This window comes from Hoplias malabaricus, chromosome 2, assembly GCF_029633855.1.
Source record: "Hoplias malabaricus isolate fHopMal1 chromosome 2, fHopMal1.hap1, whole genome shotgun sequence".
Lineage (NCBI taxonomy): Eukaryota > Metazoa > Chordata > Actinopteri > Characiformes > Erythrinidae > Hoplias > Hoplias malabaricus.
The window spans coordinates 53,530,319-53,543,961 of record NC_089801.1 but is presented as its reverse complement, the minus strand read 5'-3'; the positions used below and the strand labels follow the sequence as shown (position 1 = coordinate 53,543,961).

Below are 13,643 nucleotides of genomic sequence, written 5' to 3'. Positions count from 1 at the left end.
TTTATTTTATTAAAAAATCGGAGATCATTCAGAATGTTACCGATTTTTAAAATCAGTTATAATAAAATAGCACTTTTTGGGGATTTTATTTTTTTGAGGGTAAGATCACAACAAAGCCAAAGAAGTGTGAAGAAGAGCAGATTTTATGACAGAAATAACCACAGATTGGCCTTGGACTTAAAGGTCTAATTGATATATGTATTAGTGGTGAATTTGTCTTCTGTGTCTTTTAAACGTATGAATTCTCAGCTGATACTTTCTGCTGTAGTAGCCTCTACTCAGGTTAAAGGGTCTATTTGTGGAAAGCTCTTATTTCAGAGTTTCTATTTTGCTATTTAGCTGTAATTGCCCACTTGTACTAAATCTGAACTTGTATTCAATATCCAGTCATACCTACAGTGACCAAGAGAACCGATTTTACAGTTGAAAGGACTTTATATTATGTGTATGGGTATCCATAGTAACTATACTCTCTCTCTCTCTCTCTCTCTCTCAGATCGTATGTTGTATGCTCTGGTACTAGTGATCGGAATTGTCATCACGACTCTGCTCATCATTGGCTTTGGGGTCATTCCACAGGGAAAGAGGTCAGGGCTACACACACACACACACACACTCAAGTATCCATTCAACATTTCAACTCAAATCAATTCAAGTCAGACACAAGTCAATCACAGAAAAAGGCCCAGGACTCCCACTCTAAACTCTTTCACTTTTCTCTAACGGAAACAGAGCACTGAACAATCTCATAGAGTCTGCAACAAGAGACGTATTTTTACCTTAATGTAAATCTAAATTAAAGTACTTACAAATTTCAGTAATAAATTCCATTACTGTCGCATTGATAGCAGTCTGAAAACAAAATGAAAACTGGGATTTTATTTTTTCTTCTCATAAAACATCAAAACTTATTTAAAGAATTACCTTTACAAATAAAAAAAAAGTAAGTAAAATTTATTTTTACAGCACTTTTCGCAGACAGAAGCCAAAAAGTGCTTTACATGACATACAACACCCAAATAAATAAATAAAATAAAATAAAAAGCCAGTAACATTGCTGTTATGTCCAATTATCCAAATGCCTGGTTAAAAATGTAGGTTTTTAGTTTCTTTTTAAAAGAGTCCACAGAATCAACTGATCTTAAAAAAGGTGGCAATGTGTTCCACAGCTTAGGAGAGACAACCTCAAATGCTCGATCTTCACGAGTCTTTAAACGCGAAAGTGGAACAGTCAGTCAATTTAAATAACTCAACCTGAGAGAACGTGTTGATACGTACGGGTGAAGCAGATCAACCACATACAGAGGAGCCTGCCCATGTAATGTTTTGTAAGTAAGTGTAAGAATTTTAAACTGAACCCTATGCTCAGCAGGAAGCCAGTGTAAAGATATTAACAGAGGGGTAACATGAGATTGTCTGTTTGATTTAGTAAGTAATCTTGCTGCTGCATTCTGAACCGCCTGCAGTCACGTGCAGATATACTAAGTGAAGAGAAAAGACCATTAAAATAATCAATACGAGGTTTAATAAATGCATGTATAATCATCTGTAGTTCTGCATTTAAAGCTACAGACCTCAATGTACTAATATTTCTCAAGTAGATAAAACAAGATCTCCCCAGCTGCTTAACATGTGCATCAAAGAACAAAGACTGATCCAGTATAACACCCAAATTACACAGGCTAGAATGGACAGTAGGGGAAAGAAGCCCAAGACTTATTGGGGAAAAATTAAAAAGAAGTATTCAGAATTCATAAGATTGTGCAGGATACAGTAATAGAACATGTGACACTGACCATGTGGTATCCCTATGTGCCAAAATGTCAGAAAGCCTATTCCTTCGATTTAAGCATTTCACAGTCCCTCAGACAGACTTAATCAACCTATAAACCTTTAATGCACTCTTGGCATGCAAAAACAGTGCATGTCAAACACAGACTTCTGCCAAAAGTTTGCAGTCAGCTTGGTGGTTAGCATGTTCGCCTCCCAGCGCCTGGATCCTGGGTTCAAGTCCCATCTGAGTGGACTTTCCATGTTCTCCTTCTGTTTGCGTGGGTGAATCACTAGTGCCCGATGCAGTCCTCCAAGTGGATGGTTGTTTCTGGTTGAAAGCATGCTGTGCGATTTATATCATGACCCATTCAACACAAACTATGAACGTTTACTACATTATAAAATTAAATATAACTGATGTTGGCACGTTTGTTTTTCCACACCACTATTAACAGCATTCAGAATTAGAGTAAATCCCATTTCTCTGTTTTGTGTAGGGCTAGGGGCTCTTAGTTCTTGTTGGAAAATAAACCCACAAATATCAGTATTTTTTCCTTCAAAATTTTCTCACAGGTTGGTAGGTGGATTGGTGACCCAAAATGTGTCCGTAGGTGTGAAATGTGTGAGTGTATGTGTCACCCTGTGAAGGACTAGCGCCCCCTCCAGGGTGTGTTCCTGCCCTGTACCCAGAGATTCCGGGTAGGCTCTGGACCCACCACGACCCTGTATTGGAAAAGCGATTTCAGACAATGAATGAATGATATTCTATGTACCACAGGAAACATAATCCATTTTTACTCATTGTTTCAGATTTATTAATGAATGTTTTGTCACAGCGGGTGTAATGTGAATCTTGTAAATTTAATAGACCTTTCCCAATAAAAACAAGAAACCGGCCTTAAAGTATTAGGATACCCTTATTACAAGAGCTGTCTTAACACTTTTGGACACATCTATTGTATTTGTCCAGTGTGCATTATGTATCTTTAAAATCCATAATTTGGTTTACTTGATTAAATTATTACACAATCATGATACTGGCCTTAAATATTCTCCAGTGTTACAGCTCTGTACATAGATATTTCTTTGAAGCTTAACTAACTATGTCCAAAAAAATGAAGTATATTTTACCTGAATATATTGACGTTTGTGTGTGTGTGTTGCATGTATATCCATCAGTATGAGATTGAGTCTCTCTAAAGACCTCCTTTGATTCTGGCCTCTCCACAGGATTAAAGCTTTTCTCCTGCCACCCATCCCCAAACCTCACATCAGAGGAATCGATCCCATGCTTCTGAAGGTAGTAGCCTGCAGCCAAACCACACAAACCTCCACACAAACACACTCTGTCTCTCTGTGGCCTTATTAGCATCATCCCCTCTCAACCAGACCAAAATGCACTGCTTGCATACATATAACTCATATGTGTAAACCCAGCAGAGTACAACATAAAAGCAACAGAAAAAATGAAAATACATATATAGATAAATGTTTGATAAAGCCAAACATTTGTGAGCCAAAGGTAAAACAAAAGGGGGCATAGTATTGACACCTGAGGGATATCTTTAAATATATTGCATGATATATATTTTGCATTGTTATCCATGACAAAAACCACAAGAAAATGGCACAGTATTAATCCTGTAATTCTGTCTTGGGTCTAATGCTTGGTTAATCCCATTCGTTGTTATTTATAGCATTGTTTAGTAACTTGAAAGATGAATAAAATTGAAGCTAAGAATCTAGAAGATCATATAAACATGGATAGTTATGTATTGGTACTTTTAGTCTCAAAAAATAACTCAAAGTAAATATAAAAGCAAATATCATGCTTCTTACTGTATTACAGCAAAATGTGTATTTAATTTAAAATAAAGACCATATGATATGTTTTCCATAAATAATTAAAGCCATTGTACACTAATTGTCATTCATTTCTGGTTACCATTGTATGTAACAGATAATACCTTCCATCCCATTCAGCCTCTAAAACCATGGTTGGATTGAAGGAGTTTCTCAGCGTATGTGTATTCTCCATATCATAATCTACAGTTTTGTAGCCAGCTGTCTCGCAGCTCTCGTCCACTGCAGGGGCTTCCAAATTCAGGCTAAAAGTCCTATCTTTTCACTAGTGCCTTGTACAATTTCATTGATGCAACTTTGTTTACATTGCCACCATCAGTCCTTATCAGATGTGAACCACTTTTGATGTTTGGATCAGACAGAAGATAGTGACTTTTAGATCTTTCAAACAACTATCAGCAGCAGGTAGTGTAGCAGTCACACAGCTCCAGGGACCTGGAGGTTGTGGGATCGAGTCCAACTCCGGGTGACTGTCTGTGAGGAGTTTGGTGTGTTCTCCTTGTCTCCGCGGACACTTTTGTCTCCGGGTGCTCCGGTTTCCACCCACAGTCCAAAAACAAACGTTGGTAGGTGGATTGGTGACTCAAGTGTCCGTAGGTGTGCATGTGTGTGTGTTGCCCTGTGAAGGACTGGCACCCCTCCAGGGTATGTTCCCGCCGTGCGCCCAGTGATTCTGGGTATGCTCCGGACCCACTGTGACCCTGAATTTGACAAGCGGTTACAGACAATGAATGAATGACTAAATGCTTATTCCATGGCAAATCTTTAAAACAAAAATACATTATTATATACTTGAGTGTATAGAAATACTTGAGAAATGAGTGTGTGTGGCTTTAAACCTTCAAACATGTTTCCTAAAAAATCCTTTTATATAAAATGTATTCTATTTTTATATATATATTAGGACTATATATAGCTTATTTTTCATGGAGAAACCTATGTAAGTTCTTTCTTTCTTTCTTTCTTTCTTTCTTTCTTTCTTACTATAACTGCCTTTCTTTTCAGAAGGGGAAGATGGATGATATTAATCGTCATTTCTCCTCTCTACATGGCTATAAACCTCCTCAGTATTGTGAGGAGACATGGTATCAGGTCAGCATGGACGAGGGTCTCTCTCTTTCTCAGTCCAGCCCACTGCCCCATCCCAAAGAAAACCCACCTGGCATCAACATGTACACCACCTATCCTGAGGGTACCCAGCAACTACTGCACACCAACAATAGCCCCGCTCCTTACTGCCAAGGTCCTGTACTCTATGGAGAAGGGCCTACCTACTACAGTGAAGAGACTTTGGAGGTGGCCCTGCCTCCAGAGAGCCAGCCATGGGCATGGCCATCATCAAGCCCTGTCCAGCCAGAGCTGGTGTCATTCCCAGGTATGGACTACAGCATGATTTTAAACCCGGCACCTTTAACCAGCACTGCTCCGCCCACCTCTCATGATTTCTACACCTGTGTGAATGGAGTGATGCCAAGTGGGGCGGTCCATTTGGTCCCTTGTGTTTCAAACCCACTCAAGGGTTCCACCAATCTGCATCTGAAGGAGGACATGAAAGAGGACTCTGAGAAGAGCAGCCAGTTCCTTGATTACTTGGAGAAACAGGTGGAGACTCCAGACAGCAGTAATGGAGTTAACGCAGGGGACATGGAGCAGGGAGAATTTGCTGTGCCTTTATTACCCCAACTAACAGAGAGGAACTAAGTATTGTTCAAGTATATACACATGAGGACGTGTCCTCGTGTATATGTGTAAATGACTTGATATTACACACATGCAAAGTACAATCACACATATTGACTTAATATTGACTTTTACACCACTAACAAAAGTCAGTGACCACACCTCATTTATTGAATTTCTGGATAGCAGAAGAGATTAGATATTTCTAGAAGTGGAGTAGAGCTCCACAACCATGCAAGACCTGGTACAGCACCAAAACCTTGAACAGAACACTAAGAGTACTTGAACTATTAGAAGCAGGAAATGTAACTAACATTTAAGAATATTTAAGCACATTGGTGGTGTAAAAATATATGAGCAGGTTTCTTTGAAAAAAATAAATGCATGTTTCTTGAAAGGACTGGAAGCTGTAAGAAGGTGAGGACACACAAAATAATAGATGAAATATAGATGGGTCTATTTAATAAAAAATCGATATGTTTTTTGATACTGAAAATTGAAAAAATAAAATGGTGAATATAATAACTGTTTTTGAGAAGAAATTAAATAAATGAAAGACGGTCTCTGATATTCGCACTGTAGTGTATATTCACTAAAGTATGATGCACATAATTTACTTGTTTCATGTTTTTACTTTTTTCCATGAATCCATAGTATAGCAAATACACTTATTGCCAAAAGGTACTAAACTGAGTATATAATATAAATAAATATTCATGTTTCGGTGCAAATTGTTTGTCTTCATGTGTGATGATGTAAATACGTATTTGGATCAAGTAAATACAGTGCATCAGTATTTTCAGTGTATAGTCACGTGTACTAAAAGCCCTGAAGGATAAAAAAAAACTAATTTGAAAGTCTTTGAGTCTATATACCACGCAGTTTTTTCTGCCTCTATAACACACCAAAAACATCAAATGCATTACAAAACATCAAACCATCAAAAAAATTTAGAATATTTACTTTTCTTCCTCTGTAATCAGTGGTGGAGCCAGTTTTCATAGGGGTGACCAGACTGAGATCATTACACACACAGGGGTGGCACAGAAAATGATACCATATTTTCTATGTGAAGTTGCAGTGGAGTGTTTCTTGATCATTCACTCATTTACTGATACAAGCATTGAGTACAGCGCCACCATCTGCTTCTTCAGACAACTACAGAAATGGGATGGGGGGGGGGTCAATCATGTAGGGTAACATAAAATGGCTAACACTTATTATTTCATAGAGTTTTGACCAATTCTTTAGTTGTTCTTTGTTATAAATATATAAATTATAAATAATAAAGGACAGCTGAACAATTTGTCTCATAAGGCCAACCCTCTAAAATGGCGGTATATTGAGTTAGACCCCTTGTGGTGAACGCTGGAACAGCATGCTAATTCTCAGTGCCTCAGAAAACAATTTCCCCGGTTGGCTGGATGGGTAAGAACAAAAAATCTGTAAAAACGGGTGTAACATGGTACATGTTAACTAATTATCCTCTTTTATATATATTACCCTTCTGGTTACTTCAGTAATAGAAACAAAATTGAGGAAGGTTTTTTAATGGCTACAATTTTCCTATGATGCTAGAAATGTTTTTCAACTGTTTTTGGTGTGTTATACAGGCAGAAATATAATAATGTGGAACTTACCGTTCAGTGTTTCTGTACCTACACACACACACACACACACACACACACACACTATGACCTGTAATGCGCACACTGACACCAGATTGATATGCATAATAATGAAGAAGAACTGAACACAAGGATTATCAATAGGTTCATTCTGTGGACAGTACAACCTTCAGAACAACCTTCCTCCCTCATCCGCTTCCTCTTCTGCCAAATGACAGTGGAATGGACACCATTGCCACGAACATTTCACAGGGCTCCTACAACTTTGTTGGAGAACATTTCTGAAAGTCTCAAGACAGATTGACAGTGTCGCTTCTATTTACTGTTAGTTTCCCATCTCAACCTGTACTGGAACAAAGCAGGACGGTGCACAGGACTGCAAACATCCAAACTTAGAACCCAGGAGGAAGAAATATGAAAGCTTCAAGACAATCAGAAGGATTCAATTCATTCAATTCATGAGGACACTGGTCCCGACATGATTTTTTTAAATATAAACTTATATTATGAATAGATCTATTATGTGGCATGAATACCTGTTTTTGCCCACTCTACAGCACTGTGACCCTATGCTTGTCTAGTCAATATCCTCACGGATCCACTAGGAATTCACAGTTTTCAGGCTCAGCTGTCATAATTATGAGCTTGAGTTCAAGTGATGTGGTCAGTGACAAATTGACCTTTCCAAGCTTAACCCATAAATGAATTAGTTCATGTTAGCTATAGGAAGTTTAAACAGAATGTTCAAATTTTGGTGCGGTTGCTACAAAATATTGCATTTGTGGATGCAGGGCCAGATGTGACCTGTATGTGTACCAGTATTTTCTTTTTTAATACTACGCAATTAAAATGGGTCTTTTTTAATTCTTGTCACACCCTTGCCCTGTCTTATACTGTTGTATGACTGTTTTCCCACCGTCTGCTCAGTTAGCACATGGCTCTGTTTGTTTTGTTACTGTCTCCACCCTAGCCTCGTCTTAGTCTATGCCCTGTCATTAAGGTTTCCAGGTGTTCCTCATTTGCCCAGTGTAGTTATACCCCTTTGTTTGCAGTGCTCCCTTGTCTGGTCTTGTGTGTGGATGTATGTTTCTGTAGTTTCTTAGTTTACCCATGTCTGCCCCGGTTCACGGCTGTTTCCTGTTTGTCCTGTTTAGTTTTCTCTAGTTTGCTTGTGTTTGTTTTGTTATAGTTTTGTTCTTTGTAATAACAGATTCCTTGTGTGTTCATCCACCCCCAGCCGTGACAATTCTACGCAGCAGTTACCACAAAACGACAAGAGTCTGAGAATGTTCAAATTTGGAATTACAATTATACCTTCCAAAAAATTAAACAACACTTTAAACCCTATTTGTAATGTACTATATCCTCCTTTCAATGGAAAACACAATTCAAAATGCTGTGTAGTCCAGCACTAGGTTTAATCCCTATCTGGGAATCATCCCTGAATATTAAAATGTCAGACTATAATCATCAGTGGGGGCAGGTTTCAGAGGGAGCATATTTTTTCAGGAACAATTCAGGATAACACATGAGATGACATTTGGCCCCACAAGATAATTGTGGACGGAGCTTGGATACGTCAATTTCAAAGTCTTCTTTACTTCCTGTAGCAATTTCCACTTTGCACAGTTCACATTTTTCCAGTTTGCCCAGTTGTGTTTTTCACTAATGCATTGTATTCTTTGTCTCCATTGATGGCGTTCCATTTGCATAAAGTACGATGTAACAGTTAATAGCCACATCACACATTTTCTGCATCAAGGACTTTGTTCAGAAATGGGGTCCTGGTTTATCAGAACGAGTTTTCTGAGTGGAAGTGCACCAAAGTATTCACAGCACTGAGGTGTACAATATGCTTTTGTCAATTAAACAAAGTGTAAGGTTCCAGAAACATACTCATCAGAAGAGCATATGCAATAATGCACAGCATACAGTGGCAGTGATTGTAATGACTGGGTTGTGCACTGTTAATGTACTTAAATTCGTCGCTGTCCAAGGAAGAATGTGCACCTCTAAAATAGTAATTTTACATGAGAATGAAAAGACCTGAACTTTCAATGGACGTCAATGTAAAATGATTTTATTTTTAATTGAGGAGCCTTTATTTTGGAGCATTTCTGTTAGTCACAATTTCACACAGTGTGAAGGACAGTTGCTGTGCCCATATGATGTAGTAAACTAAAAATCCACAAAAATGGAGATACATGTTTTTCTTTGAACAGCAAGTGTGCAGATTTTATTAGATTGTGCAGAATAAATATATTGGAGTATATAATGGAGTTTTTTCTGAATATGACTTGCAGGATTGCCAGCCATCCAAAAACTTTGTTTTGATTTATAATTTGATCCATTGGGACAGAAAATTTCGTGGTGGCACAGCAGGTAGTGTCACAGTCACACAGCTCCAGGGACCTGAAGGTTGTGGGTTCGAGTCTCGCTCTGGGTGACTCTCTGTGAGGAGTTTGGTGTGTTCTCCATGTGTCTGCGTGGGTTTCTTCCCACGCCACAAAAACACACATTGGTAGGTGGATTGATGACTCAAAAGCATCTTGGTGAGTGTGAGTGATTCCAAGTAGGCTCTGGACCCACTGCGACACTTGACCCACTTGTTCCAAACTTATTGGCTTGTCTAAATTACATCAGTCCTTCTTGGTCAGTTTGCGGTCTATTGTGGTTTGAGAACACTGCCATCTCCAGCACCTTAAAGAAAACAATAGGTTATATTTTTACCATAAAATAACAGCTTGAAAATCATTGTGAACTGTGCAGACCTTGCCTCACAACAGTTGCTGTATGTTCAATGTTACAATATCCATATTATAATCCATAAAGCCTCGAGGCCACGGTATAAAACGGACACTAGACGAGATCTCTAGAAGCCAGTAAGTGAACAGAAATTGTTAACGTGACACTTATTCCAAATCTTTTGAAGCAGTACTGTGAAGACTGAGACACAGACGCTGTGACAACTGTCACATTAAATCAAGTTCATCACAGATCACAACCTTAAAAGAAGTTGGCTGGAAAATCATCCTCAGAACACTTAAGAAGGTTTATGATTGTGCCGTTTAATAAGGCTGCACACTTATTTTATTGTTTATTTAATTTTAAGTGAGTCATTGTCTCAGACAAAGCACTGTGACCAAGGTCAAATTATGTGTTTCTTTTCTCTCACTTTTTTTTCTTGTGGGTTGAGATATTGCTACAGACTATTTATCGTAGAAACACTAATAACATACTCATCTACACTAAGCAGGTGGGAGAACACTGTTCTCTGTTGTGTGTGTGTGTGTGTGTGTGTGTGTGTTTGTGTGTGTGTGTGTGTGTGTGTGTGATATAAACAGAGACTTAAACACTGTGTCATTTGTGTTACAGTTTTAATTTGCACCTGTCTATGCTTAAAATTTTGTCGGTAGTTCCTCTCTCTCTCCCTCTCTGATAACAATCATAACATTTAAAGCTGTAAATGTAAATAATTGCATTTAACAATTTAATTGCCTTTTTGTTCACTGCAAACAATTGGTAAAGTACAAGCGTAAAGTGGTTGATGGTTATGACGTTTGTAGCTGTCAATGCTCCGTTGACCTCTAAAAGTGTTACAGAGCTAAGTCTGTTGAATAAAAAACATTTTTACTTTCATTGTGGGCATTTTCTTCAGTGCAGTGGATGAAAATGAACCAAATAGATTTCTGTTCTCTGTGAGGTAAATAAATATGACCTGTGTGAACCAACAACTGTGGAATAGAATTGTGTTCGGCTTAAATAATTATAATCAGCTCCAATAATTGCAATCAGTTATTGTTATGCAATCAAAGAGGCCCTCTATCTCCTCTCTGTCTCGATTGCACTCTCACTGTTTCTCTAACATTTCTGTTCGCTGTGTTGTGTACTGTGTTCCTCTGTGGTGTATTATATTGTTGTGATGCTGTACATATCTGTGCCTTAACTGTGTAAGGTTTTCCTGTCTTTACAATTGTTTACACACACACACACACATGCAGCCCGGCCTTAATAAAAATAGGGGCCCCAATCAACTTCAAGCTGAATCACACACCAAACACACACAGAAGTGTTTTATTCTCTAACTGCTGCATTTGTAACGTAAGGTTGATTACTACAAAAAGTCAATTACTACAAAAAGTCTTAAAATAGATTTAACCATTCTCAGTTTAAAGGAATACTACGTAATATACTTAGCTTTAAATTACAGCTTCAAAGTCATTGTGATGCTTCACTGAAATGTTATGTCGAGAATAGAGGCTCTGTCATTGCTACTCTCAGCACAGCAGAGAGTCTAATATGTATCTTCTTTTTGGGGAGGGTAGGAACAGATCCTCTAAAAAGTGCACCGTTAGATATGTCTAGTGCTGGAGTGGTGTTGGACAGCTCAAGTGTGTCTTTTGTCAGCAGTTCAAGAAAATGTTCAAGGAAACTCATAACAACAAATGATATTACTATATTAACTATTGTATGTGGTAATCAACCCTACCCATACAGTGAGCATATATCGGTCCACTGGCATAAAACGGCTGGCACATCACTGACTGTAGACCACTGCTGGTCCACCATCGGACCACTCAGATTACTGCCCTGTACATGATATAAATCATTTTTAATCTCCTCAAACAGATTTTAAATTCAGAGAGACTTCTATTCTGGAAAACAAACCAATACAAATATTACCAAGAACTATGAGAGATATAATGAGTATAAGCCTGATATAAAATGATTATAATAAAAATGTTGATACTGTGCTGGATTAAAATTATTTACTAATCTTATTTATAAAAGATAACAAAAGAACCTAATGAAGGAAGAAAAATGTAAATTGGACTGAGAATGTAAAAGTGCTAAAATGTGGCATTTTGTGTACAATTCTGTTTAATCACCAGTGGTCCGCCCAGAAAACGCTGTGCAAAACATTAGTGGACCTCCAACTTTGCCCTCAGTGGGACAACAGTGGTCCGCCGTCTCCTTGCTATCAGGGTACACTGCACTTACAGTACAGTACACATGCAGCAGGTACATAGTAGGCTGAAAATGTGTGTGTGTGCGCGCGTGTGTGTGTGTGTGCGTGCGTGTGTTCTATGAGAATGTGTTGTTTCTGTGTTTCTAAGCTTTGCCATCAGCTGGAAAATAATATTTTCCCATGTAGTGAATAAAAGCTAATAAACGAATAAACGAAATAAAAAGCCTGTTGTCTTATTTTACAGTATAATGTGTGTAAATCCGTCACAGATGTTTAGTTTCTTTGACGTCTGATCACATTTTTCACCAGCAGATGGCACCACAGATCACACATTGTCTCATAAACACCTATCCGCCGTGAAATTATAGCCACCTCTTTGCTTTCACACCAACTGCCCATTATTTTTCAGCTCCACTGACCTCAAGTGTGCTGCATCATTTGTTGCTGCATAATTTGTTTGTTGTGTCTCACCCTGGTCTTCTTCCAGGACCCCCACAGGGCAGGTACGATTTGGCGGGTCATTGTCAGTGTCACTGCAGCGCGGTCGTGTGTTAGTGTGAGTTTTGCAGATATGAGTGGATCAGACACAGCAGTGCTCCTGGAGGTTTTAAACACTACACACTCACTGTCAGAGACCGTTGCTCATCAGTTGCTGAAGAGTTTGTTTTAGTCATATTTTAGTGATTCGCCAATAAAAAGATCCAGATAAGATAACCCTTTATTGTTGCAACAGTTAGCTCTGGTCTCGCATTGCAGGGGCGGAGCATCTGCGGCTCACACTAGCTCCGTCCGTGCAATTGGCTGAGAAATGTAATTGCATTATAATGGCACTCTGACCCAAGCTCCTCTGGTGTCCACTTGTTAAGTGTGACGCGTGACGTTTTGCCATTTCCGGGTCCAATCGCCTTTGGTCCCATCTTGTACATTCATAAGGCACTGAAGGTTCATGGATTTATTAAAAGTAAAATGAAGCAAACGCGTCTTTGGTAGCACTGTTTATGGATTACTCCACAGTTACAGTGTTTCAAGGATTGATGGACCTGTTTGCTTTCTGGTTTGTAAACAAAAGGATATTGCAAGGAAAAAAACAAGTAAATGCAATGTCTGTGTGGTTTCAGTTCCCATCAAAACTGGTATATATGATATTTGACAAAATTAAGATATATTGTTGGGTTCCTGTCTGTGAGGAGTTTGGTGTGTTCTCCCTGTGTCTGTGTAGGTTTCCTTCCACAATTCAACATCACATGTAGGTGAACTAGGAATTTGTGACCTTGTCCACAGGTGTGTGTTTTTAATGTTACCATCATTGTCAGTTTTTAATAAAATTGTAAAATCATTAAAAAAAAAATTAGCCTAAAGTTTGTAAGGCAGTTCTAGTTGTTTTAGTTGTTTTTCTGGAAAAAAAATATCATGAATGCTAAGATTTGAAAGGAGATTTTATTATTTTAGGTACTGTTAGGTACTCTTTGACTGTAATTTAATGTCATGCCCTGAGTTTCCAAAAAATTATTTTCATTTGAACATGTTGAGGTAGACTTGTCAAAGTTAATCAATTTAAACTGTTAAATAAATTACAATATATCACCCAAACAGCAGCTCTACAGGAAACTCATATATATATTTTTTAACAAATAAATCTGAAGTCAGTTTGATATATTTCTATTGGTCTGTACACTGTGAAAGTTTGCCACTTAAAAAATTTCCTTTTTTCAATTATGTTAAAGAACATA

General features: G+C 38.2%; 1 protein-coding gene across 1 annotated transcript in view; it reads left to right on the top strand.

Annotated features, from left to right (window-relative positions):
* LOC136687180 (prolactin receptor-like) overlaps positions 1-6,445 on the top strand; it is a 56,924-nt gene extending 50,479 nt beyond the window's left edge. Inside the window, exons 7-9 of the mRNA XM_066661465.1 lie at positions 497-587; positions 3,004-3,073; positions 4,642-6,445. Coding sequence (XP_066517562.1) covers positions 497-587; positions 3,004-3,073; positions 4,642-5,337 — 857 coding nt within the window. The 3' untranslated portion in view covers positions 5,338-6,445. The remainder of the gene's footprint in view (positions 1-496; positions 588-3,003; positions 3,074-4,641) is intronic.
* Positions 6,446-13,643: the final 7,198 nt, after the last annotated feature.